This window comes from Patiria miniata, unplaced genomic scaffold (genome assembly GCF_015706575.1).
Source record: "Patiria miniata isolate m_02_andy unplaced genomic scaffold, ASM1570657v1 HiC_scaffold_5, whole genome shotgun sequence".
Classification (NCBI taxonomy): domain Eukaryota; kingdom Metazoa; phylum Echinodermata; class Asteroidea; order Valvatida; family Asterinidae; genus Patiria; species Patiria miniata.
In genome coordinates, this window is record NW_024037072.1 from 29,869,095 (window position 1) to 29,896,796 (window position 27,702).

At 40.9% G+C, this 27,702-nt stretch overlaps 3 protein-coding genes and 1 non-coding gene across 7 annotated transcripts; all 4 read right to left on the reverse strand.

Moving 5' to 3' along the window:
- Positions 1-1,942: 1,942 nt before the first annotated feature.
- On the reverse strand, positions 1,943-12,285 carry LOC119741676 (retinol dehydrogenase 12-like). Of its 3 annotated transcripts, none has more exons than XM_038217517.1 (7): positions 12,154-12,285; positions 9,234-9,409; positions 7,333-7,479; positions 6,139-6,330; positions 5,255-5,533; positions 3,849-4,068; positions 1,943-2,634 (listed from the first exon to the last, which is right to left on the reverse strand). In XM_038217517.1, exons 2-7 carry the CDS (start codon positions 9,289-9,291, stop codon positions 2,526-2,528), a joined length of 1,005 nt encoding a protein of 334 aa, XP_038073445.1. In that variant the 5' UTR covers positions 9,292-9,409; positions 12,154-12,285; the 3' UTR covers positions 1,943-2,525. The 3 variants fall into 3 exon arrangements, with proteins under 3 accessions (XP_038073445.1, XP_038073446.1, XP_038073447.1); XM_038217518.1 differs by having other exon boundaries at positions 9,234-9,413; positions 12,134-12,285; XM_038217519.1 differs by having other exon boundaries at positions 12,131-12,285.
- A 3,457-nt stretch (positions 12,286-15,742) lies between these two features.
- On the reverse strand, positions 15,743-15,824 carry Trnas-gcu. The gene has a single exon. It is a non-coding gene; the product is annotated as a tRNA-Ser (tRNA).
- A 113-nt stretch (positions 15,825-15,937) lies between these two features.
- On the reverse strand, positions 15,938-21,928 carry LOC119741638 (retinol dehydrogenase 13-like). 2 transcript variants are annotated; one of them, XM_038217470.1, is made up of 7 exons: positions 21,859-21,928; positions 21,040-21,163; positions 19,682-19,828; positions 18,798-18,989; positions 18,043-18,327; positions 16,840-17,056; positions 15,938-16,509 (listed from the first exon to the last, which is right to left on the reverse strand). In XM_038217470.1, exons 2-7 carry the CDS (start codon positions 21,077-21,079, stop codon positions 16,407-16,409), a joined length of 984 nt encoding a protein of 327 aa, XP_038073398.1. In that variant the 5' UTR covers positions 21,080-21,163; positions 21,859-21,928; the 3' UTR covers positions 15,938-16,406. The 2 variants fall into 2 exon arrangements, with proteins under 2 accessions (XP_038073398.1, XP_038073399.1); XM_038217471.1 differs by lacking the exons at positions 21,040-21,163; positions 21,859-21,928 and adding an exon at positions 20,101-20,147.
- Positions 21,929-22,209: 281 nt separating this feature from the next.
- LOC119741637 (retinol dehydrogenase 13-like) lies at positions 22,210-27,542 on the reverse strand. Its single transcript, XM_038217469.1, has 6 exons — positions 27,271-27,542; positions 26,853-26,999; positions 25,981-26,172; positions 25,248-25,532; positions 24,765-24,978; positions 22,210-23,679 (listed from the first exon to the last, which is right to left on the reverse strand). Exons 1-6 carry the CDS (start codon positions 27,335-27,337, stop codon positions 23,577-23,579), a joined length of 1,008 nt encoding a protein of 335 aa, XP_038073397.1. The 5' UTR covers positions 27,338-27,542; the 3' UTR covers positions 22,210-23,576.
- Between the last annotated feature and the right edge of the window lie 160 nt (positions 27,543-27,702).

The window sequence follows — 27,702 nt, forward strand, 5'->3', positions numbered from 1 at the left end:
GATATTGCATAGCTTTGAAATGTTCATTTTATTAAACTGTTGGGAAAATTCACGCAAAAATACTCCAAGGAATACTGTTTTTTCCCTTCAAATGTAAGGCAGCTGGCTCTTAAATAAACGGAACCAAAATAACTGACATAAATCAATGGAAACACAGTCACACTGTATCTCCTGAATACCGTTAAACTTGTTTGTACTTGAAGATTTAAGCGAGCGTCTCCTTTAGCTTGTTTCAAGGTTTATTTAAATGAATGACATGTGGAAAGCAAGTGTAATAATAATAATACTAGCATTTATATTGCGCAAAATGCATAAAAAATATGCACTAGTAATCTGTATAATTAAAGGTATATCACTTTTTATCAAAATGGAAAATCCTTAATTTATTCTGTAAAATTTGAAAACTGTGTGGTATAAGTGTATTTGTGGTTTTTGTAACAGTAAAAATAACAACAAATAATAAATTCCTCTTGAAGTGGGGGTGTTAAAAGAACAAATATGAAATTATCAAGTACATGTAGGCGTCAGTTCAAAGCATACACGTAATTATTATATTAATGGAGACTTTTAGGAGCTTGAAAAATATCATCCTGTAAGTATTACGTTACCATCCCCAGGCATGTACAATACTGATTTAAAACCTCAAAATACCAGCCACTTAGTCATCAAAAGATACTCATTACAACCTCAGCTCATCGGCTTACACAATTCTCGAAACTTACACAAATGCTTGAATTTCATATAACCGATATCATTCAAATATAAAAGTACTGTTTACTGACTCAAGAAATCAATTTCGATCTGAGGCAGAGAAGGGCTAACTGTTTTCAGGTACCCTTAATTAGTGCCTTTAAGCTCAAAGACCTCCAAAATGTAATACTCAACTATTTGCGGAAACATACAAAAGTCATAACTTGATAATAAGATTTTTAAAAAAAAACTATGAAAAAAACCCATTGAGTATGAAGATCCTGATTTGATTTTCCAAACACTGGACAATCATCAGATTTGACATCAATTAGTCATATCAATTCCTCTTCAACAGCTCATCAATCTTGTTCGTCAAAGTGAAAACTATTTTAGTTTATACCTTTCATAAGTATGATTGCCACAGGGCAAAACTGTAAACTGTAGTCCAAGCTCCATCTATCACTTCTATTAATAGCAATCTCAATAATGTTTAGAAATTCCATAGCTGCAAATTCACTGCAAGATATTAATTATCTTAACTCCTTATTTCTTTTTTGTTATTTCTATTCTGCAACCACATGCCCTATTTAAGTTAAGAATCAGCTACGCTTTGACTGAGATTTGATGGCTCGTATAAGCCCTAAGCTTCAACTCGACCCACAATGACAAGCAAGTGATAAAGGGTTGGGATAATTTTCAACATTGCTGACCTGATGCATATTAGAGACACCAAAACTTTTGTTTTCAAAATAAATGCAGTTGTCCCAAAATCCATAAAGAATAAAGTTTTTTCTTGCAATCAATATGCAACATACAACTTACATTTCATTATCAGAAAAAAAAATGGAAAACATGGACAGTGTATTTCCAACATCACTGTGTCTGCCGCTATGAGCTCTGTGGGCCAACAAAAGAGGGCGCCCTTTTACCTAGCAACGACGTCCCATGGGCGGGACATTTAGCTGGTTGACGCGCACCGTTCCTTGTGTGTGACGCACGTACACCAGGGGATTTGTACTATGTACACGCAGTACTAGTGGTACGGCCGCGCATCGCGGCAAAATTGCGGTCAGGCAAGATGGCGTCGGTCGGTCACCCCCAACTGTACTTTGTTTGCCGGTGAGGGGGCACTTAAGAACGGAGCGGATAGGCTTTGGCACTTGCACAGCATAATACAACTGAGTCTGAATCATGAATTCTCTGTTTGAGGAATTGATTCCCTGTCATGCCTGCAGATGCTATTCCTGGTTAATTCCCCCGAGATTCCCGTAACTTTTCTATGGTGGACAACGATCACATAAAAGAGGGGGATATACCTCTTAAAGGTTTTACAAGCTTTGGCTTTCTGCCAGTGCCAACCTCCACCATTCATCACGTTGGTTGTATATTCTGTTTAATTAATTGTTCAATTTTTATAATTGTGGTGTTTGGAAATAAATCAAATCAAACAAAGTTAAATGATTCACAAACTTGGTGATTCTATGAGGGCTCATCCCATGCATTTATTTTTATAGTAAATGAAGAACTTAACACTTCTGGATAGACTCAATCCGAAACAGACTGAAACATTTTGAACACCCCCCCCCCCCCCCCGGCAAGCCTTTCAACTGTGACAAACAGGGTCAAAAGAGAGTGGAATGCATTGTCACCATATGTGGGCCTAGTGCTCATGCAATGACGATACAGGTTTGTGAACATTCAGAGTATAATTAATCATGTGTACTTCATGATGTAGCTATTAGTGCAAGCATGTTAGTGTCCCTTAATGAGTGGTCTTATAGCAACATTTAGCATCCGTGCACAGAGTCCATTTTGAACGTCTTCAAGTTCCCCGCTTACTCGACCTTCTTCTCTAAGCCAACCATCTCGGCACTGAGTTCCCACATTCGACGAGCAGACTCCTCATCTAAGGCTCGCTTACCAGGATTCTTGACAGCACAATCACTGAGATATACAAAAAAATATTGCATCAAAAAAACAATTTAAAGAAAACCATTCATGATGTCTCTTTCAATATGAGTAAATGTTTCATTTGTTTCCCCACTGACCATATTTAACTGTCCAGAAATCACTGCATAAAAGATCAGCAGTTACCATTCGTGTAGGGTATGTTCAACTTGGCAGAGGATTTATGTCTACTTTAACTGACCCCATGAATTTGAGCAAAGTTTTCAAAGTGTTCTTACTTTTGTTCCAGGTCTAACAGCAGACACTATCTCATCCCCTTCTTGAACACTCACACTTCACAGGAATTTCCAAAAACATGACAGGAATTTTCAACACATTGAGTTTCAATCAGATCTTTTCAGGACCGCACAAATCACAAAAAAGAGATTCCTGTCACGTAGTACAATGGCAAACTAAGGCAGTGTCCGAAACGGTCCTCCAGAGCTAAGGCTATGTCTATTGTCATAATATCCTCACGTAGTTGCTCTAGATTAGCATTGTGCAAACCCGACCTGGAACCGAAACTGACCCAGCCTGAAACCGACTTCGGATAGGGTAGGGTGGGTTTGTCCATCATTTCTGTCGGGTTGGGTGGGTTTCGGTTTTGCGTTTGCGATTTTCGGGTCGGGTTGGGTAGGTTAAGCCAATTTGGAAAAATTAAAATAAACCGAAATAAACTGAAAAAACCCGGAACAGTTCGGAAATTCGCACAGTGCAATATTTATTGCAGATAGAGTCACTGTGCCCGGTACGACCACAATGGTTTGGGGTGTATCACGCACAGTCTATAACATGAAGGCCCACCAGTAGGTCACATTGTGAGTACCGTACGGTATGATTCAGTTACTGAGAGATGACTATTTTCACACGACGCGGGTAAGGTCAGGCACAAAAAGCAGGCACAGTTGCCCAAGGCAGATATTTGGGTCAACCCGAACCGATGCACAATACTACTCTAAAGAGATTCAACCTACTTCCTGTAATTATAAGTAAAAATCCCTGGTCATATTATCTCTGAATCTGGGTTCTATTTGACCTGACCCTTTCTGGATCAAAAATGACACTTTTCCGGGTCAAAAAGACACTTTTTACCAAGGTTTCTTGGTCAAAAAAAGTGTCATTTTTGACCTGGTAAAAGATTAGGCCAGAACCAAGATTCTGGGTCAATCTGGCCAGAGACTTTTTAGAGTGCGCACACAAGATTGGCCTACCTGAAGTACAACCCTGACTTATCTGCTAGCTCCTCCTCCACAGCACAGTGGATGGATGTTTGGGCTCCTTGGACGGCAGTCTTCATGACGATCCTTCCTAGAGGAGAGGCTGCAATCATGAAGATGATGCGAAAGAGCAGACCCAGGGATTGGCTGGTGTACCGCGTCAGCTCCGTTTTCACATTACCAGGATGTAGGGCAAAGACATTCACGCTGGTATCTGGTTTGTAATCAACCAATAAAGGAAGTACAGTGCAGTGGTGAACCCAGGATTGCACCAAAAAAGAACACAGCTTCAGCAAAAATTACTCTTCAGTGAAAAAAAAACAGAACAAAAGAAGTGACAACTGATCATTTCTCTTGTTTCAGACTGGCGCTAGAGTTGCACAGAATCAAAATGTATTTGGAGCAACTGTAGTTGACCCAAATGAAAGTTGGTTCAAGACAGGCCAACATTATGGACATTTTTCATTTAAAGCCATCTGAAGTTGTTTTAAAAAACTGCAATAGTCGTTCTTTAGCCTATACTCGCTCCTGATTATTTCATATGTTCATATTATTTCATAGCTTGTTTTAAAGGTAGGGTATTAAATCATTTGTCACTTGTGCATTTTTTTCATATGAACCAACAAAAGTGCTCAAAATCTAAAGACGGGTGCTTATAACTAACCTGATGAAGTTTTAGCTCAGTGAATGCCAAGGAAACAATATTCTAGGATCTCAATTTCAATTCAAAAGTTGCAGAGTCATGTTTTGAATTGCACCCAAAATCAGCATCTGGGACATGTTCTCATTCAGCCGATTGCAGCTACACCATGTCACGCATTGAATTGACAAATAACAACACTTGAGCACCCATTCAAACGGATTCGTCAAATAACAATCCAACTACTTACAGAAATTTCCAAAATGCATCACTTGACACATCTTTGGAAATAGCCTTCATTTATTGTTTTCTTCACAATGACAGCATGCCAGAAGGAATAATTTCACAGGAAAGTTAGTGCCAATACTTATCTTAAAAACCAAGACAAGCTTTTCAACAATAATTGTGTCAGTTACTTTTGGATAGCTGCAACGATCTACTCTACCTTTTAAGTCTTTGGAATAATTTCCATAAAAAAATGAAGCGAAACGTAACATCCTAATCTAGTGTTTAGTACTAGTATGATCTTCACTCAAAGTAAGCTTTTTGATAAACTTGTGTCTACAGGTTACTTTTGGGATAACTGCAAATGATTCTATATGCCTATAATTTGATGCATTAACGCTTGAGGTCTCGTAGAATCATATTTAGTCATCACTGATCTCTCCATACTGACTGGATAGGATCAAGGCCACCTGCTTTGAACGAAGAAGTGAATTAAGCTACATCCACTTGGCTAAAATAAACTGGATTAGTTTACCTTTGAGGCGTTTACTGAGTTCCCTTGTGAAAAGCACATTGGCAAGCTTGCTCTGGCCATAGGCATGGATTGGATGGTAGTTGGTTCTCATGTGGATGTCCTCCCAGTTCATCTTGCCAAACTCATGAGCCAGAGAGGAGACGTTGACGATGCGGGCTGGGGTGGAGGACTTGATAAGATCCAACAGGAGGTTAGTCAGAAGGAAGTGACCCAGATGATTGACACCAAACTGCATCTCAAACCCGTCTTCTGTCTGCCACTCGGGACACATCATGATACCTGAATCAAAGCAGCAACTTATGTCACCTATATAAGGCTCAGACGGACACCCAGGTACCCAAATGTGGGGTACTTTAGGTTCGGTGTATTACTTGTGCACATACTCATACTCATACTCAAGTATGTTTCTTCATACTTGTACTCGTACTCATGAGAATGTACTTTACTCATACTCATTCCCGCAATTACAAAATTTACCTGTACCCATGTTCATACTCATGATCCTGACAATTACTGGACCTCGTACTCATGAAACAGTCCTTGTTTCTCACTTGCCAGCAAACTTTAATTAAAAAAAATGCTTTTGCTTCCCAGGATAACTTGAATTTGTTACGAGATAAATTGCCAACCATTGCTGATGGAGAGCCTCTGCCATATTAACATTTTAATACAGCTCAATGTGTGTGAGAATTGTTTAAATCAGGGTGTGTTTACATGTAATATGTTGTTAAAATTGAAATCAAAAGTGGATATTGTGGAGTTCAACTGAACATGAAACATAAGGGACTTTCATTATGCTGTTTATAAAGAAAAAGAAATGCCATCATGGAACATGCTAACATTCCACCTTCAATAGGTAAGAGTAACAGAACACAAACACTCACCGGCATTATTGATGAGAATATCTAGCCTGGATTCCTCTCTTTTGATCTTCTCTGCACATTCCCTGACCGAGGCCAGGGAAGCCAAGTCTAGTTTGACTACCGCCAAATTGCTGTTACCAGTGTCTTCACGGATGTCTGTCATGGCTGCTTCCGCCTTGGCTAGATCACGACACGCTAGAATCACACGAGCACCTATACGTATAAGGACACAAACACCTCAATTTCAATTCAATTCAACAGACATTTGTTTCCATGCATTGCAGAGAAAATGGACAAAGAATAATTACAGGTAAGATAAAAACAAATGCATAGAGGTGCGGTGTGATCACGGGGATGAGAGAGACTGCAAATTCTCGTTTCTGGATGACCGTAAGAGAATGGAGTTTATTGCTGCTACACCGAGCCCAGACTATGTCCCAGTAACTGACGCAAGGAGGAATAAGGATGTTATATAGAGTGTGAATAAACTGGACGGGGGAGCAGAAGCACGGAGTTTAGAGAGAACTCCTAAATTACGAGGGATAGCGTTAGTGATTCATGACATATGATCTGTCGAATATCATCAATGATGACACCAAGAAACTTAGTTAAAGGTACTTGAGTGATCGAGGTGCCATCAATAAGGATAGGAGAAGCTATACCGAGTTGAGAGCACAGAGAGCAAAATTTGAAACAATTTTAAATCTGGCTTTTACAAATAAACAGAAATTGATCAGGCCAATTTTGTTTGGGGGGGGGGGGGGGGGGATAAACTGAGACTATGCGAGTTTCCAAAGCTCAGTTTCTATCCAGCTTTGGTGTCGGATGGTAAACCCTAGATTGGTGGACCTTGGCTACATATAGGGCCCTATATTGAATCCTAAGGGCTCTGTGCACGAACAAGAGAGGGTGCTTTTTACCACTTTTAATAGCCTAGTGGACACGCCTGCACGTATTGGTTCGAGTGCACAACGTGAAGTACGCATGACTAATTTGTATTCTGAATGTGCGCAAAACCATAGCGTCTTTGCGTGAGCCTCATGTGTCGTAGGCAATGTGTTTGATTATCCCTCCCAGTTCTGCCCAACTCTTCTTTCTTACCATTGAGGAGGTACTTCAAGTGCACGGAGCCCATAAAAGATGACATCAAAGCAGGAGACAAAGCAAACATTTACTTGACGCATCCTAGAGGGCAAGATAGGAAATTGCACTTACCTCTCCTGGCAAGATCTCTAGCCGTCTCCTTGCCTATGCCGGTGTTTGCTCCTGTGATGAGGACCGTCTTGCCGTCCAGACGAGCCTTGCTATAACACCATCCTCCCTCAGAGTACTTGCTTAGGAGGTACATCATCACGACACCAACTGTGAGTTAAGACAAGGAGCCATGAATGTCATCATCAATGATGAATACCTTGATACACTAGAACTGTAAAGTTACATAATTAGAACTAGGCTACAATTCTGTACAGATGACATATTGGTGGCAGTGGTTTACCTGAGGAGGGGAATGCCTACACCCCCCCCCCCACCCTTTTGAGTCCGGTGTACCCACTCCCGCTGCTCATAATTTGGGGAAGCAAGTTTGACCCCCATATCGTCAAATCCCACCGAGTGCCATTTCTAAAAAAAACAAATAAACATGCTTCTCTGCAAATTGGGCCCACGTGACGCCACTGTTTTATGTAAAGGGGAGGGGGGGGGAAATAGCATCAAAGTTAGCTTTGTCTCAGAACACCTGTTGCTAATCAGCATTGCAACAGCTGCTTGAGTGAATCTGCACAATAACAAGTGTTGTGGGAAGAGAAAAGGCAGACATTGCCCGTTTGCACTTCCAGCAGCGGATCCAGGAATTTGTGCATTTTCTGAAACGTCATGAACGTAGACCATTACTTTGCTCCTGACACTTGTCCTCCAAAATCAATGGGGGGGGGGGGGGCTCATACCATACTTTCAATGGGGGCGCACTATATGTATATTACAGAATAGTGTAAAAATTCCCCCTAACCAAGCTGGCTCTGTCCGTATTTTATGCACAGGCAGACATTACTACCAGTACAATTTATTAGGTGTCAGAGCGGAGGGGGGGGGGGTCGCACTATTTTAAAAAAATTTCTATGAAACAAAAAATTCTTTTGGACAGAGCTCGCTTTTTTTTCTTCCCAAACCTCCCCCCCCCCCCCCCTCCTCATCCGCAACTGACTTCCCACAGTACTTTAAAGTAGGCCTGGGCGAGAAGTGGATTTTTCTACTCAAGTACTCGCAAAGAAATTACTCGCAAGTAGTCGAGTACTATATATAGTATATTCCTATAAAAGAAGAAAAATGAGTAACTTACCAGCAAATAGCATGCAATTTGCAAGTTACACCACAATCTTCAGCACTTACTGTGCGAAGTTTTGGGTCATTTACTTGAATTGGTTTTTTTTTTTTGAAGAATGAAATCCTAGGGAGAGAGAGGTGGAGGGAGTGATTCCCTGTTTGCAGGGGACGTATTAAACCATGAACCATAAACCCAAATTTGCTACTCACGAGTACCTGCTTCTACTCCTGCCAAGATGAGTACTCAAGTAGATAAAAACCCACGAGTGGAACAATGAGTAGCATAAACTACTCGTGAGTGCTCAAGAGATGGAGTTACTCGCCCAGTGGTACTTTGTAGCAATTGTAACGAGTAGCATAAACTACTCGTGAGTGCTCAAGAGATTGAGTTACTCACCCAGTGGTACTTTGTAGCAATTGTAACGAGTAGCATAAACTACTCATGAGTGCTTGAGAGATGGAGTTACTCGCCCAGTGGTACTTTGTAGCAATTGTAACGAGTAGCATAAACTACTCATGAGTGCTTGAGAGATGGAGTTACTCGCCCAGTGGTACTTTGTAGCAATCCTAACACATGGAATTTGTGTCGACTTAAATATTGGCTTTTGCTTTTCAGTTCAGTCTTCAATATGAAATTGGAACCAGCAAGCTCAATGGTCCAGGGGATAGTTCTTCACTCGTATTAAAGCCAGACGTCATCAGCTCAATTCCCACTTCAGTAAGCCAAGTGTTATCCATGCCCAGTGTTATCTAAAATTCACATCAGTAATAGGCAGAACCAAAAGAGTTTAACTCACCCACAATAAATGACGCAACAAGCAAAGGGTCAACGCTCATGCCGAAAACATCTACCATCCTGGCTGGTGAAACAATTGTGCTTCCTGGCAGCAAAACTAAATCAGTCTTCGTGAATCTCGACGCCTTGTCACATAGATAGACTGTCTGCAGCTGCACACAGGTATACGCTCTGAAACTGTTGATGGAAAGAAAAAGCTTGAAGTTGGTGTGTCAGAACAATTCACCTGGGAAAACTCCAGCTGTAATCATGGGGGTGTCATACAATTGATAGGTTCATTTTACTCAAGCTAGGCCATAGGTAGTAGTAGCACATGTACTATTAAAAACAAAAAGGTTTTAAATGCCAGAATATTTGTTCGACCCAGAACACTAAACTTCAACAGTATCATATTGAGAATGTGATTCAGCATATTGGGTCATGGGGCTATATATAGCTTCATGGTTGAGAGGACATCTTTTAGCAGCAGTTAACGGTTAAGGCTTAATCCCCCCCCCCCCCCATCTCCATCTCCATAGGTTTTGGTCAGTAAAATATCCTGTAGGATACATCAATGCTAACTCGGCCCTATACTAGCTGGCCCCTTGCATTTGCAATTTTTGAAACTTCTACTACTAAGTACTAGGCCTAGTACTTGGCAGACAAACAGAATGAATTGGGAAAGATTCCCATATCTGGCCATCACTTTATCACCCTGTGCACAAACCCTATGAGACTGGTCTGAAAATTTCTACACAGTAAACAAGTACTTCAATATTTTCCTGCTAAATTTGACTTTTTAGGACATTTTTAGGATCATTTTCTGATGGCTGATAGGTCACTGAGGGGAAAAATTAGTGATGGCCAGATATGGGAATCTTTACAAGAATTGTCTTCATAGACTGCACAAGTCTACCCGCTATATCTAACTTTTCAATACCATCTCTCGATCTCTCTCTGTTCCGCAGCTAAGCAAATTTTGAAGTTGAACGAATGTGGATTGACTTTATATTCTAGGGGATTTGGGGAAAGAATTCCATACATGGCTATCACTAGCTGTACGTTCAGCCACACGCCTGGTTTTCCAACCATATGAGGAGTTTAGTCTAAACACTGGCGCACCTTCTTTTTTTTTTGGCATGTTTTTTTTACATACCACTGCATACGGTTGTATTCTGTGATGTCTTATCTTTTGCCTTCCGGGGAGATAAGGTAATCTTTCTTCAGATTTTTAGAGAAATTTAGACATCTTTCTGGAGTCCTCATGTGCAAGTTTCGGACTAAACTCCTCAGTAGATTGGGAAACCAGACGTGTGGCCAAACATACAGCGCAGCAGTACAGAGGCTACACAAGTGGGGCTAATCATGTAACATTGTGAATTCCTAATGAGCTTGTCAAGCTGGAGTTACTCTAGCCCGACTGCGTCTGGCCGTACAGTACTATCCCAAGCTCTGTAGTACGGCCAGACGCCCAATGCTTCCACAGAGACTGAATTTTTTTGGCCGCTGATGTAGTGATTTTGCTACATCTTTCGATCAAGATTATCTTTTCATCCAGGACACAAATTTCCAAAGTTAAGGTTCTTAGTCGTAGAGCAACTCATACCTTTTCGAAAAAACGTTCTTTGGTCTCAATATTTTCATCCATCTGGCCAAAAGACGACTTTCAGTCATCATCTTCCACAAATATCGTCCCGAAAATGCTCCCCCATGCAATTTCAAAATGGCGGCCGCGCTGTAATGTATGCATTATGCGAGCGCGCTTGGTCAAGATAATGAATATGCATTATTTAGTTCATGACCTCGTGTTTGTATGGCCAGCCGCGCTGAGTGTCCGACAAACGTCATAAACTATGATGCATATGCATTATCTTGCCCAAGCGCGCTCGCATAATGCATACATTACAAGATAATCTTGATCGAAAGATGTAGCAAAATCGCTACATCAGCGGCCAAAAAAATTCAGTCTTTTTGGAAGCATTCAGCGTCTGGCCGTACTACAGAGCTTGCGATAGTACTGTACGGCCAGACGCAGTCGGGCTAGAGTTACTCAAGCTAGGCTATCACTTATTTTCCCCTGAAATGACCATTTATCAGAAAGCGATCATAAGACATGTAAGATGTCCTAAAATTAAAAAGTGAAATTTGTAGCACAACTACCTGATTACCGATGAGCACTGTAGGGAAAATATTGAAGCATTTATAAAAGGTAGTGGATATTTTGCCGGAGGTAATGACGGCAAACTAACGTTTACTAAAGGTTTGCCGGCGGCAATCCATATCAACAGAGGGGCGCTGTACTCTTTAAGATAGGGCTGAATTATAAGATGTATTAAATTCCCATCAAAAGTTGTGTAGCACGTTTGGTGTAGTGGTTATGCAAAGGCTTTGGTAAGCGGGATGACGCGGGTTCGATCCCGATCCCCGCCACATTTTAAAGGTTTTTTTTCCATCCCCAAATAAATAAGAATATGCTTCTTTTATTTTTTTAACATTTCTCAAACATTGTATTGCAGAGTATTACATTTTCTTTTTCAGATTTGTGGCTCTGGAGGATTTTTTTTAAAGGGAAATAAAGTCCAAACTTATAATAAAATGGTCTGAATTCCATCTTGTGAATACGCGGTTACAACGATAATATTGGCATGGAGCCAGACTAAAATTTGTCACCGGAAAATGTGCAAGTACAAAAAAACAGTAACTGCGCATGTTCAGTGCATATCCGGCAAACTAACGTTTACTGAAGGTTTGCCGTCTCCGGCAAAATATCCACTACCTTTATAAAATTATATTGACACATGATTGAGAAAAAAAACACTTCGAATTTTTCAGACAATTAAGTCCAGGTATGGAATTCTAATTTCTGGATGTTGTTATGGGTTAAGCTGCAATAAAACGAAAGACAATCATGGTAAATACGGTATTATACTTATCGGGCCTACTTCTCTTTTGAACTTTACAGCAGTTCCAGATCAGACACGCCAGCGCCGTACCACTTGCTTAGCTAGCGCTAACGAAACGACACTGCACTGTACTGCACATGCACAACAGACAACATGATCGCAAAATCCACGTGACCTGCTGCTGGTCCCTTGTATTATCGCGAAGCGCCACCTAGAGGCGTGTAGTTACAAGTTTTGTAATCACACCTTGGATATATCTATGGATACTACACAAACACTTCAAAGGCAAAAAAATATCAAAAGAAAGAAAGTTGAGGGTCATGATACAACAGGAGACACATTTTAAGCCTTCACAAGGCCAAGTTTTCATTTGAATATATTGGAAATGCATGTGGATTGACGCTGTTTGAATTACGACCAAGCAAAAATCACCCACCATACAAAAACACATTTGCTCTGTTCTGTCTACCATCATTTTATCTCAATTTCACCAGGTATTTCTAGATGTGTTACATTTTTTTACAATATTGTGCAATTTTGGTAATGACTGTTGGTTAGTCAACCTCCTCAGTATACAATTTCTCACGGTACCACATTGTCATTAAAATATGTAAATTAAGTAATTCAAAAATGTAAGTTCGGTAAAAAAAAATATGCTAAGTTGGATTAAGTGTCAATGACAGATTCTGTAAAGTTTTGTACTTTTTTGTCATCACTTTTTCAAAAGTTTCTATATTTTTCTTTTGTATAACAGAAATAAATTACTTTACACATTTCGGGGGTGGGCCGGAGGGGGGGGGGGGCGGGGGTGTGGCCCAACATTTCAATGGGATTTTGTTTGCGTATAGAACGAAAACAAAACTCCAAGAAGCAAATTTTAATAATTACTTGTTAATTGTCACTCCTTATAAGATTACCTCCGAGTTATTGGGCTGAAATTAACCAGTTTGAAGCTTTTTCCTTCATGTCACCAGTCACTGCTGTACAACAAATTGATTTGCACGCCATTGCCTTGTAAAATTTCTGTATATAGGACTTTTTTTTGTCTCTTCAACCCTAAAAATTTCGTTTTATCTTCAACACGCAATTAACCACCCCCAACAAAAAAAAACGAAATTTGTAAAGTACTGTTTTCTTTAATAAGACAAGGGTTTCTTTTTCGGTTCAATGTCAAATTAAAAAGTCGGAGCAATTTTATAGCCAGAAAATTACCAAAAAAGTTTGCAGGAAAAACGCGAAGGGAAGAACAACTATCATGATCTGAAGCAACACATGGGAGAACGTGTATTATAACAAACACGCGCTTCCGTGACGCCTTTAAACCGGTTAAAACAGCGCCACCATATTGTCAGACAGTACCAGCCAACCCCCCACAACATACCAAGCCTGTGATTTCACCCTTGTACAGGGAAAATGACCTCAAAAGGGTACTCCCCCAGACTGACCATTACGTCAGTCCATGGTCAGCTAGTCTATCTTCACTCAGAAATGATGTCATGTAAGTTATGTTTTACTTTATGACATCATCTATTTTCACCTAACGTTGCCCCTCTGAAATTGTATAAAATGTTCACATTTTCCCACTTTCATTGAGTTCTCCTTCTTTTCCCTGGGAAACCAGAGGCATAGCCATAAGCTGATTCAGCCCTATGCTCTGGCCAGTCTATATCTACGATATTCTGTCTTCCGTCTCCTACTTCTATAATTATACAAGACCAGGTTTAAATGAGTTCTTGAGAATAAAATAGTTTCTCCATATAGCTGAGCTCATACCAGTGTGTCTTTGATGATCGTTCATCCCGCTTTTAGCCACAGCTACCGTATCCTAACATATAAGTATTGTCAAACATCCCAAAGACTACACACAACAATCTATATGTTACATTATCACTATATACTACATATAGTTTGAAGCAGTCTATTAAAGTAGCATACTTGCTTCATTGGCAAATTTTAACCTTCTGCATTTTAAACTTGCTTCTACGTTAAATCCGCTCAGTGTTACATAAAAGGTATTCAAGGAGCGTGGTTTGCAGCCGGTGAGCAGCTCTGCTACCAGCCATCATTCCACACAGCTCCAACAAACCTCGAGTCACGGTGCTGCAGACTGGGGTTAGATCTGTGTTTAGGCGCTGGCTGAGGCGCGATGAATTAAACGTATTATTATGTAGCTGTTGACATGAGTATTTTATTGACCATCGGTGTAGAGGGAAATCCAGGAAATATGACAAGAGAAATATGCGTGTTGGCCGGTTTTAAACACTTGTTTTCCACAGGTTGGAGTCTGGATGCTGATAATTACCCGAGCCGAGTATTAAATATCGGCCAAGCACATTTTATTCCCATTCAGAAATACTCTTTCTGTCAAAAAAATTAAATATTCTCGATTAAAAAGTCAAAAGATATATAATGTCAAACGATGTTGTTCAATTTACTGTTTTGGGGACACCTCTCTAGGCGCAGGCGTCGCAAGTACTGCGCGATATGGCGAAGAACGCAGCTGTGCCGGTGTAGTGTGAATTTAGGACTAGAAATACTGAATCTATTATCACTGTAGTAGACATAATGCGCATACCTACGTGAGGATTGTGAACGTTCGACCAATACGACGGTAAAAGGCAACGATTTTAAAAGGAAGTACGTGTGAATCGAATCGAGACTAACACTGGCGTAGACAGGATTTTTGTCAGGAAACTACTGGCTAGCGGGAATTTGAAAAGCGGGGGTGGACAGTAGGTGTAACCATGATTAAACCTCTAGGGAGTGCACCATTTTTTGAAGCGGGGCATTGAAAGCGACTTTGAAAGCGATAGTGTTTTAGTGCAATTCAAGATTTTAAGGGGGGCACGTGTCCCCCCCACCCGTGCCCCGTGCCCCCCTCCCCTCCCCCCCCCAATACCCCCATTCCCTCATTCTCTCCCCCACTCCCCCTCCCCCTCCCCGTAGTTTAGCCATTGTGTGGACCTCAATACACGTTATAGGAGAGCGAAATTAGTTGGGAACGAACGCGGTATATTAAGTGTAAGAGACAAAAAGCTTGGGGCTTGGGAAATTTCGATTTTTCGGGGGGGGGGGGCGGGGGAGGGGGAGGGCGCTTGTCATCTTGAATGTGCGGCTAGCTCACTCCAGTGACTCCACACACGCATTGGGCGTTCGTAATCGGTACCTGGAGAACACTGTTGGTGGGTACGGTCACTCGAGAACGGGGTTCGAACACGCCCCATGCATGATTCCCGACGCAGCAGTTATGACAAACCACATTACCACCCTAACATCCCTAACTCCATGGGGGTGTGCAAAATCGCATTAAAATTGAAGGATTCAGGACTGTTAAGGTAGCCTTAATCCAGAGTTCGCAGTCGGTGCAGTAGTACCCCCTCATCTGTGAAAATGAGACATAATTATAATCAATGGCTCCCACCTTGGTATGCAAAGTTCTTAATCCCTGAAACGGCCGAGACGAAATACATAATGTAAGGAGCGCATTTCAAAAGTAAATCGCCTCGCCTACTTCGCAGTTCATGGATTAGCAATAATCCATGGCCTTAACCCTCGGCAACCTCATCCTATTACACGAGAAAATCGCTTCAAATCATAATTTTAAAACTCCTATCTTAAAAAAAAACCTCGACGAAGATGGGATTCGAACCCACGCGTGCAGAGCACAATGGATTAGCAGTCCATCGCCTTAACCACTCGGCCACCTCGTCTTAATTATAAGATTTTTTTAATGGTATCATTTGTAAAAGTCCAATAAACCTTAAAATAATATTAATGATGAGTGGAATCCAACCCACACGTGCAGAGCACAATGGATGAGCAGTAAAATGCATCGTCACCACTTGACTTTAATTCATATTTACGGCTGAAGCCGTATTGAACAAAAGCTTATAAATTATCATCCCACAGATTTTCTTCGCATTTGAAAACCAATGCAGGGGTTGAATAGACTAGTTTGCTTCCACCGTCTCTGAGGAGGGGGTTCCTTAAATAGTACAAACACCGAGCTCATTCCCGCCCGCTATCTACCGGGAAGTGGATGGACTGTCATAGTTTCATTCCGAATCCGATTCACAGTCAGTAAAGCAACAAAAAACAACAACAAAAACCAAGTTGACTAAATTGCATAAAATGTGATATGATTAGTTCGATGATGTCAAAAAAATCTATGTCTTGTATTGAATACTATTATGTTATTGGTTTTTAAGTTTCAAGATTGCAAAAGTGATTATTTAAGACACACAGACAAACACGAGAAGAAAAGTTACTTCGCGTACAGAAAAGCATGATATCTAGTTGTGATTCAAGCCGACCATTTCGACACTCATGTCCCACAATCTGCGTGCTGCGTCATCATCCAATGCATTCTGGGAAGGCTCCTTTGGGGTGCAGTCACTGGAAGGCGGGAAAAAAGAGTATTTTTTTGTCGTTATTTAAAAGGTTGCGTTTTGTGGTCAAAACTGCCTTGTTTTGTTTCGTAGCAGTTCAATAATCTAGAGAATCTATTCAAGATTTAAAAATATCAATATATATATAAATGACAACAACAGAAGAACAACGTCTCTTTGTTATCAAACTCTCCGTAAGTATATGTATTATATTTCTAGCTAGTAAGCAACGTGACAAAATGATTACGAACGTGGCACCTATTGTTTAGTTTCGCATAATCTGTGATACGACTTGAATTATTTTCTTAGACAATTTGTGAAATATTACGGCACATACCTGAAGTACTGACCAGAAATATTCAATAGTTCTGGGGTGGTTGCGCAATGTATAGTAGTCTGTGCCCCTTGTACAGGATTCTTGAACATCCATATGAGCGGGGTATAGCGGATCAGGTTGGTAAGACGGGATGCCAGACTACCAGGTTTCATCATGTGACGAGCCAGCTCCGTTGCTACGACACCCGGATGAACTGCGTTGACTGTAACACCTGAGACTAAAAAGTAACAAAGGGAGTCAGAACTTAAGTTTGACAAACAGGTGATGCGGAGAAAAAGTTAAAGCTGGCGTCACAAAGAGAAACTGACAACTCGAAGATGAAAGTCTTGATTTGGTAGTCCAAATTTCATTCATTCCTGTCGAAATACTCGTCACACAAACACGAGAAATGCAGGGCGTGACTACACTTCGCATGGGATTTTTGGGGAACCTTTTCCTGAGGGGGGAACCTTTACTAGAGGGGAACTCATTGGGCCAGTTCAAACTGAAAACAATTTTTCAATTCTCAGCAGGAGGCACAAGAGGTATGGCCGCGCATGAGGGCATGACCCCTTGATAATCCCCATAGATACGTCACTGATAAGCTCACATGATTATGTTTTAAATTTAATTACTCATTAACATTTGTTAACAGATTGCTCAAAGTACACATTTCCTGCCAAAGGTACTGTATGGAGCGCAAAAGCTACCTCCAATAATTCATATCACTTTCTTCGTCAGACTCATCATTCTTTTCGCAAAGTCATCATTCCATTCGGCAGATTTATCATTCCATTCGGCAAATTAATCATTTCATTTTGGCGAATACATGTATATCAATTCTTTTTGCCGAAAGATGCTTTTGTAAACTGGAATAACGAGTTTCCTGAAGGGAGTGATGAATTTGTGGAAAGGAATGATGAATTTGCCGAAGCGAAGTACTTGCCGAAAGGAATGATGAATTTGCCGAATGGATAGAAACATTTTTGGAATGGAATGAACTACTGAAGGCAGCTATGGCGTTCCATAGTATCGTGGCATTGGTTACCTGTTAGAGGACAAAAACTTAATTTCTATATTATCGAATAACAGAGCGAGACTGAACTATCCAGTGTGGCTCCTCCGTATCTAAACGGTTACATCAAAAACTCATTATTCTGAGTAGCAAAATTGAACATGGCCAGCCTCTCATGTTTCAGCATAATTTTGCAAAAGAATCCACACCTATCTTCCTCAATCGTCTGCTGAGTTCTCGCGTAAAGAGAACATTAGCCAGTTTGCTCTGTCTGTAAGCGTCTCTCTTGTCATAGCCTTTCTTCAACTGGATGTCCTCCCAGTTCATCTTGCCGTAGGCGTGAGCCAGAGAGGAGACGTTGATGATGCGGGCTGGGGTGGAGGACTTCATAAGATCCAACAGGAGGTTAGTCAGAAGGAAGTGACCCAGATGATTGACACCAAACTGCATCTCAAACCCGTCTTCTGTCTGCCACTCGGGACACATCATGATACCTGAAAAATCAAATCAATTCAGCCAGGGGCCATAATGACAACGTGTTATCATATCACATGGTGTTCCACATGAACTTAGTTTATCTCTCTGCTGGATGGGTCATGCGATCTGCTGACTTGTTACCCGCGATACTTGAACTTTCGACATCTGAATTTTCTGGTTCAGTAACTTGTACAATTCGTGACGTCTTGTAAATCAACTTACTATCGGATCGGTAGCTTTATTGCAACAGTTGCACTTTGCATTTTGTTCTTTGACTGACAACCATTATGTAACACTTTAATAAGCAACAAAAAATAAACACAAACACAGAATTAACTTTTTTTTACTAAAAGCAGCTAAAACGTTAACATTCGTAAATAGCTCAATGAAAGCAAATTTCACCAATATTGTGAAATGGTAAATATCATGTTGATGCAGGTATTGGCTAAATATTCTATAATCTTTTATTCATTTCACAGACTTTTACCTGCATTATTGATGAGAATATCCAGCCTGGATTCCTCTCTTTTGATCTCCTCTGCACATTCCCTGACCGAGGCCAGGGAAGCCAAGTCTAGTTTGACTACCGCCAAATTGCTGTTACCAGTGTCTTCACGGATGTCTGTCATGGCTACTTCTGCCTTGGCTAGATCACGACACGCTAGAATCACACGAGCACCTGGTGAAGTCAAGAAAGGACAGGCTTGAAAATTCCAGAAGAGTTTTCAGCCTAAAGGAGTAATGTTGCGTTCCGTTTTGTATGCTAAACATACTTATAATCGAGTCATTACTAGACCAATGAATTTTTCAGTACCAAAGAATTCAGTACCGTATAACTAGCGGGGGCATGGGGCACCCTACCCCTTTGTACCCTCCCTCAGAAGTTTGGAGCCCCTCAAAATTATCGAGAAAATGAGCACCGCTCTGAAGGCATGCACCCTTGAAAACTGGACTGACTGAAGTTCTCTTTATAGTGTGTACCTATAGCACATCAATCCCTCTACCACACGTAAGAAACGGCTACAAGAAATTGGATTAATTTAGAGGAAGGGGGAATTATCTCGAAACAGCAGACCTCAAAATAATATTGTTCTTCGCAAATGTGTTATACTGCAATGCATAATCCCCTGTTTGGATGATGCGTTTTGCAGTAATCGAAAATTGTAATCGAAAACGGTGCATGGTAGCTTTGGAAATCTCATCTCTAACGTTCATCGGCAACAGTACTGACGAATTTAAAATTGAGCATAAGAGTTGGGATTTCCCAAACTAGGTGCTTGGGATGCGCTAGGCATGAACCACAGAGTCTTTTCCGGTAATCTAGTGATTATCGAGGTAGGAAGAAATTTGGACATGCACTATACAGCCTACCTCTCCTGGCAAGATCTCTAGTCGTCTCCTTGCCTATGCCGGTGTTTGCTCCCGTGATGAGGACCGTCTTACCGTCCAGCCGAGCCTTGCTATAGCACCATCCTCCTGCCAGGTACCGCCTCAGAAGCCATAGCAGTGTCGCACTCACTGATGAACAGAAACCAAGATTAGGATCGGATTCGTAAGGTAGTAGTCTAAGTGCTGGCAAATTGATGAGGACAGTGGCTTAACGGTGCCACTTGTTTTGTGGAAGGGGAAATGGGATGTTATTAAAATGGTCATTCACAATACATATGATGTGTGTGGGAAGGGGGCTATGCTCCTTAAGATACGACATATTACGGTGTAGAGGGTTGCAGTGAAGCACGCAGAGGACCGCGCAACTCTATTAAGCCTAATTTCGGGCACTGACCTAGTACCTTGAGACATTCGATGTTTCAGTCCCCGTTCAATAAAATGCCTTTGCAAGAAGACCAACCGCACTGTTCCTGGATTTTCAGGACTTAAGATCCCAGACCGTGGTTCAAATTCGCACAACCTTGCAACTCATTGTTACATGCACAATATACTTTAGGTTGCCTAATCCTCCAAACCATTTGCGCAACAGAACACCATAGACGTAATGTAAAGGCTATGGTGCACTGCAGTAATAGCAGTTGTCAATTTGGATAGCAAGAAAATAATTGTGACAAGTTGTCCAATTTTGCTTCACCACGCATGACGCTGCATGGTTCCAAAAGCTGCGTGCGATATTTACATTTGTACGATGAAAATCAATCGTGTGACGTTTATAATTAGAGGCACAAGCGCAAAATGACTGAAAACTGCATCTGATTTTAAACTTGCAAGATTTGCGAAAAGCTGTATTTTGATATTTAAATTTCGGGATTTTTTAGAGGGTTTTCAGTGAGGCGCGGCGGCAACAACTTTTAATTATGAGTAGGCCTTATACGAAAGATGTGGACTCTTCTAGGGTGCTTATAAAATGTGCCTGGTAGAAACTAATGGATTTCGAGTTCTTAAATCGCGTGAACTGCCGACAAAAGCCTTCTTAGTTTACGACTAGGCGATATTTGATTGTGTAGTTTTATGTGAGCTTCTGATGTAAGCTTAACTGTTCGAATACAGTTGACAAGATTCAAACTCGCGCGATATAATGCCCTTTTCTCCCTGTTAGAATTGGTAGCATTAATTCCAAACAGATTCTCAGGTTCTCAGACACCGCATCGTCCAATTACACGAGCAACTGTAGTATTGATGGTTAAATGTCGCCCTCAAACATACTACAAAATATCATGACTCTATGTATTGAAGAAGAAACAAGGTTAAGGTAGAAACAAGGTTAAATCGTGACTTACCAAGAACTACCGATACAGCAATGGGATTAATACCAAGCATGATGGTGTCATCTGTAGCAGCGGCAGGCTATGATATAACATAGGAGGGATATGGGATGTCACCACTGATCTCCATACACTGTGTCTGTCGAGTCAATACATTGATCTAGCATGATTTAAACGTGTTATTATGGGGCTGGATTAAGGATCGGTGCCGGTGTAGCGTGAATATCCGACTCCATGAAATGTGGACTAATTGGTAGTACTGCGCACGCGTGAGTACAATACTATGCTATTTTTAGGATCGTTTCGGGAGAGTGACCTGTCACGTGCGAGGGATCAACCAATAATAGGGAAATAGGGGTCCGATTTTCATAGGAGTCGGATTTTCATGTGACACCAGTACAATAAAGCAGCTTCCAGTCCAATGAGAGGTAGTCTCTCAGTGCAACAAAATAAATGGATTATTATGACAAGGGACTCAGACTAAGCACTGAAGTTTGCTTAACACAATCATGTTAGTATTTGCTTAGCCAAAATCCGTGCAATGTACATTACTATTATCATCAGCTGATCTGTGCAAAGTACATTACTTATATATGCTAAGCATAATTGTCAGCATAATAGTTTCCAGAAATTAGGCTAGTCCTGCCAGGGCTCGGGTCTGATTGTCCGCTCACGTCGCCGAACCAAAGTTATATCATGGGAATAGCATCAACAAATATCTGTCGAAAAGAAAGGACCTTATAGAAATCGACAACTAAAATTCGAGTCTATTCTAATGTATAATTACTGATGTATTCAAGCATGGGATAGCGCTATGATATTTGAACATCTTACCTTTATTGTCTGGTGTCGAAGCCACGAATCCAACTCCCTTATTCCTATAATACAGTACTTTCGACCTTTGGACTGAACGTATCTGCTACAGGCTTCACGTGGACGATTAAGTATACAGTTTTAACAGATATTCAGATAAGACGCCGAATTCTATGCGTGAAATGCCATATCATCGTGACAGCTATGCAAAATTTTATTGAGATTGTATTATCCAAGACTACTAAGTTTGATTTTTATGTCATGGCCGGGCCAGTTGCTATTTTAACGTCTGTTTGCTATGACTCAGTCAGTGCCCGTTGCAAGTTCGAATCATTTTTATCAATCCTCACAAGTGCAGTCCACACAAGTCGGTCAAGTAGATCACAATTCAACAAAGACATTCATTTATTACTTGTGCAGTAAAGTTCTTTACAATGGTAAAAATCATAACCTCGATCGTGGCACGCTGGTCCTCCATTTCCCTAGTCTGAGAATTTAACAATATAAAGTAAGCATACGCTCATTTCCTCCATTCTTATGGAGGCCAAGACAGTGTCCGGTGAAAAAAACCGTGTTGACATTTCGGCAAGGATGCGGTGCCAAACAAAAATAAAAAAACAAATGCTGAATACGCCGCTGTACCGACGAAAGATTTACTGAGCAAGTGCCACTTTTTAGTGCTGTCCAAGCTTAAAAATCGTTCCGCCGCCGCTGATTCTTATATCATCAAAAACTGGATATATTTTTCCCCCAGGGCTTTTTAAGAAGCGAAATTGCCCGAAGAAATATGCTTAATTTATCACACAATATAAAATTAAATGAAATTCAAAATGTTACATATATGAAATTAATATGTTTCTGTACATCATTAAATACAAATCTTAAGTGTTCATCCAAAATAGAACAGAGCTTCCAAAAAAATTAAACATGGCTGCTGATTTGTTGTTCGAATAACATGAACCGAACATAAGTTTGAAATGAATACCACATGTAATTCTATAGTAACGCCAATGTTGCCTGCGCGTGTGTAAATTTAGAATGGTGCAAGTCTTATAAAAAGTTGTGAATATGATGAGGAGGACCGTATTATATAATCGTGTTATGTGAGTGAGGCACTTAATACACAAATAGATGAAAGGAGTGCATCCAGGAAAGTTGTTTTATCAAAACCGATCTTCAGTTTGAAATACACAGAGGGCAAGGAGGATGGCAAGGAATACTGCAAACAAAATCCCTCCTTCCATGAGACACATCAATATCAGCTGAAAATCAGTAACAACGTGCAATTTCTAGCGAAGCAATTTTACCATCTTCCTACAGTCTGGATCCCAAACCAAAAGACTCTGACTATTCTGACAAATCGTAGGTCAGGTAACCAGCATGACTTAGCAAGGCCCCGCCCCTCGTATGAGTGCATTTGGGGCATAACGTCTACATTGGACATGTACCACAGATACGCCCGCAATTAATATTTTTTAATGCAAACAATGAATTTATGAAATCAAAATTTCCAAATGATAACAAGCATGACCGGTATTTAGTTGGTAAAAAAATTAGTTAAGCCTAAGACCAGAAATACTCAAGCTATTGCGAACATATCCAAGTATTTACTGAATGTATTCGGTAAACTTCTGACGTTTTCGGAAACGGTTAGGATTCTGCTTGTCTTTGGTCATGTTTTTTTTATCCGTATAACGGCTTACTGTACTATACTGTACTATCATTTCAGAGTAGTCGTTTTACTTTTCTTCTAGACCGACCATCTTGGCACTCATGTCCCACAATCTCCTCGCTGCATCATCATCCATGGCCTGAGGAGCTGGCGTCTTCTGGGCGCAGTCACTGTCGGGAATTAAGATAGAGAGAGCGGTGTTATGGTAAATTAAATCTCCGTCATCTGATTGGTGGGTTGTTGGTCACATGTCATTGAATTATTAGTCCCAACCCACGGGTCCGACTTCACAGCAAAAATAGAAGTTCTATTCCACGGTCACGCGATTGGTGGCTCTGTCCCATCAGATGACGAGGATTTTTTTCAGGTGTTGTATAAAACAAATAATGAAGTTTCACATTCGTGCAATGGAAAGAATAATTTCATTCTGTGACGGATGGAAATTTTCCATTCAACTCGACTTTACCTCGTGGAATGGAACATTCCATACATCCCCTAATGGCATTTTTTCCCTTACCAATGCACTCACATACATCCATTATTTGTATAATATTATCCCGGTTTGTAAGACGTGCGGGTCGCCTCTGTCCAATTTTTTTTCTTGGCATGAAAACGCCGCAGGGAGAGAGAGAGAGGAAGAAACTGTTTAAGACTGTGGGTGGGTTGTCGATATATACGGGTATTCAAAATTCGTCATGAAAAAAACTTGGTAGTAATGTATTAACCTCAAGGACGGAAGGGGTGAAGAGTGTGGTCACTGGGGGCAAACATGGGTGTCGAGAGGGATTATCTTGGGAGTACATTCTCCCTTTAGAAATTCAAATCGAATAATATGCATGAGTTGTATGCCCATTTTGTGTTGGGTATTTTGTTCCAAATTGTTTTCTGGTCGAGATCCCACACTGTAAAAACGTTGGGCAAAATGCGTTTATATGTAGACCAATGTTGGTCAACATATCAGCAGGTTAAACTCTTGGGAAAATTCTTCCCAATTGGTTGACAATTTTTATCCAAATCAACCCACAATGAAGTTATTTCAAACCAATGTTGGGTAAAATTTCATTGCCCAACAGTGTTTTACCCGACATTTTTTACAGTGCAGGGCTCCCTCGGATCCCCCGCTCGCAATGGACGGATGTTTTGTCAACTGCTGTCCTATGCCCCTCCTAGAAAAATCCAAGCGACGCCCACTGGGACCACGCCCCTTCTATAATCACAGATGGTATTATTCCCCAATCCTTTTCATTCATCATACCTGAAATAAAAACCGGAGAAGTGCATGAGCTCCAGGGTTACAGCACAGTAGATAGTTGTCTGTGCGCCTTGCACGGCGTTCTTCATGACAAATTTGAAGAATGGGTAAAAGACTTTCAGAAAGATCAACATCAGTCCGCCTTGGCTCTGAAGATATCGGCCAAGCTCTGTGTCCACAGAGCCTGGATGTACGGCATTGACAGAGACCCCGGTACCTGTGTGTCAAAAAAGGAGGAAAACTAGAACCCATGAGTTTGATAAGAAATGACAAAATCTCTTCCCATAAGTAACCCATTTTTATTCACTGTGTGGACTTCCGAACAAAAGAGGTCCACATATTAAACCAGGTAGCAGCGACGTTGTGTGGACTTGCCCATGTCCACACAGTATTTCTCTCTCTCTCTGGAAAACAGAGGCATGTTGGGTTAGGTTTGTCGGTGGCAAAAGGAAGAGAAACACTTATAAGAAATTCGTTCTTACGTACATTTGCGTTTCATTCGTCTACTCAGTTCCCGCGTGAATAAGATGTTGGCCAGCTTGCTCTGGCAATAGGCCTTGCCACCGTTGTATCCTTCCTTCATGTGGATGTCCTCCCAGTTCATCTTGCCATAGGCGTGAGCTATAGAGGAGACGTTGATGATTCGAGCTGGGGTGGAGGACTTGATAAGATCCAACAGAAGGTTAGTCAGAAGGAAGTGACCCAGATGATTGACACCAAACTGCATCTCAAACCCGTCTTCTGTCTGCCACTCAGGACACATCATGATACCTTAATTAAAGCAATCACACATTTAAGGATTGGAAAATTATTAAAGACACATCAATGTAGTAATCAGCAGAGACATCTAACTCTGCCTAATAAACTTTGTCAAGTTGATTGATGACCTTTTTAGAATGTGCCCTGAAAAAACAAAGACCATTGTGGAGAACATAATTTAACTTATAAGACTTATACGAGAATGATGAAGTGGGGGATGGGGTCTGAACTGAACTAAAGTGTTTCAAAGAATTAATATAAAGCTGAAGTGCTGCGAAGGAATTACTACTTGTTTTCTGCAAACGAAATGAAATATAATCATACTGTCATCTGGTTTCAATATCTGGTTATCAGATTGCGTTCCGTGTCCACTAACATTCACATTAATTAACACCAGCATGACCGGTAGCTCTTGTATTATTCCGTTTTAAGCAAACAACAGTCCCCAGATTACCGGTACCTGCATTATTGATGAGAATATCCAGCCTGGATTCCTCTCTTTTGATCTTCTCTGCACATGCTCTTACCGAAGCCAGGGAAGCCAAGTCTAGTTTGACTACCGCCAAATTGCTGTTACCAGTGTCTTCACGGATGTCTGTCATGGCTGCTTCCGCCTTGGCTAGATCACGACACGCTAGAATCACACGAGCACCTGATGGAAAGTCCAAAATTAAGCCAAGCATATCCAAAATCAACTAAACCTTGGTGGTCTTTTTCAAATGGTTTAAAAAAAACACCGCATATACCTACTAGATGCATAATGATTTACTGGAGCGCTAGTGGTGTTTGAACCTGCGACCACCGGTCCAGCATACCGTATTAGTGCTGTGTATCAAATGAGCTATCCCATCCTATCATGGTTCCCTTTGGTCTTTGTTCAAGAGGGGCTAGTCAAAAGCTATAAACTGCTTAAGGCGGTAATATAGCGCAAAGTCACGATAAGGAACCTGGGCAATCTTCAATCCTGGGAAATAGCAAACGGGGATCACTCAGAGAGGATGTAATTATACGGTTAAAGACTTTTTTCGTCTCGGAAACGGAGGATCTTCCATATAATTGTCATTAGTAAATCGATATGTAGGCACCTAAATTTCTTAATCCAAAACATTGCAGTGCGTCCTTTCACAGTCCACACTGTTCTGGTATACCACAGGTACGTTACCAAAATAGCACCAACAGCCGCATAACCGGTATCAATAGGAAGACCCCTTCCACTTTCATCAATTTTAACGAACAAAAAACTTCAGACCGCTTTTCAGAAATACACACCCTTGAATTGTGAACCAAAAGCGTGGGTAGGCTACGCCATGTGCACTCAAAGGAACACCGTACCTCTCCTTGCAAGATCTCTAGCCGTCTCCTTGCCTATGCCGGTGTTTGCTCCCGTGATGAGGACCGTCTTGCCGTCCAGCCGAGCCTTGTTATAACACCATCCTCCTGCCAGGTACCGCCTCAGAAGCCACAAGACAGCAACACCAACTACAAATACAAATCATCTGCTTATTAATTCTAAAGAAGAAAATTTAATTTGCAGTGGTTTTTCGAACACAATTTCCTATGTTTGTATGAGTAGAAACACTGTTACTTTCAAGTTTCAAGTTTCCCAGATGATTATATATTTTTCATACAATTCCCATTGCAAAGTGGGTGTTTTTCTTGTTCAGAAAGTTGTCCACTAAATCATATCTTCATTGAAACCTTTGAATACAAATTTCCAAGCCTACCCAAGCACTCTTTTTTTCCAACCTACCAGGAACTACCGTCCAAACGACTGTAGTAAAATTCCAACCGTCAAACCACGCAGGCAGCGCCATCATTTTGTCAAGGATTTGTTCCTCCAACTTGATAGGTCAAACGAAGCGTATAGACATTTCCAACTATCGTTCAAAGCATAGAATTGGTGAAATCCGATTGATCTCCAATGTCGATTATCAATCTCATGCAGTTACTAGCTTTACTATATAAAATCCCCATCGCAAAGAGTTATTCACTGTGTACGCTGACTGTGTTTTGCCAGACTAACACACTTGAACTCGACCTTTGACCAACAGGTCTATTATTAGATTGTATTTCATTCCAAAGCCTCGAAGCGACAATGCATTATCATAACAGGCATTATAAAGTCACAAGATCACCGTTGAGAGAAACGAACGGTTGAGGGTACAACGGGCCCTCATAAATA

Excerpts from the sequence above, each read along its gene's own strand:
- LOC119741676 (XM_038217517.1), bottom strand. The coding sequence starts at position 9,291 with ATGGTAGATGTTTTCGGCATGAGCGTTGACCCTTTGCTTGTTGCGTCA. Across the intron at positions 6,331-7,332 it reads TAGAGATCTTGCCAGGAGAG|GTGCTCGTGTGATTCTAGCG; the intron begins GTAAGTGCAATT and ends TTATACGTATAG. Across the intron at positions 4,069-5,254 it reads ACTCAGTAAACGCCTCAAAG|ATACCAGCGTGAATGTCTTT; the intron begins GTAAACTAATCC and ends ATTACAAACCAG.
- LOC119741638 (XM_038217470.1), bottom strand. The coding sequence starts at position 21,079 with ATGCTTGGTATTAATCCCATTGCTGTATCGGTAGTTCTTG. Across the intron at positions 18,328-18,797 it reads TATTCTCATCAATAATGCAG|GTATCATGATGTGTCCCGAG; the intron begins GTAAAAGTCTGT and ends TTGATTTTTCAG. Across the intron at positions 17,057-18,042 it reads CAGACGATTGAGGAAGATAG|TCTCAGGTGTTACAGTCAAC; the intron begins GTGTGGATTCTT and ends GTTACTTTTTAG.
- LOC119741637 (XM_038217469.1), bottom strand. The coding sequence starts at position 27,337 with ATGATGGCGCTGCCTGCGTGGTTTGACGGTTGGAATTTTACTACAGTC. Across the intron at positions 25,533-25,980 it reads TATTCTCATCAATAATGCAG|GTATCATGATGTGTCCTGAG; the intron begins GTACCGGTAATC and ends GCTTTAATTAAG. Across the intron at positions 23,680-24,764 it reads TTCTCCGGTTTTTATTTCAG|TGACTGCGCCCAGAAGACGC; the intron begins GTATGATGAATG and ends AATTCCCGACAG.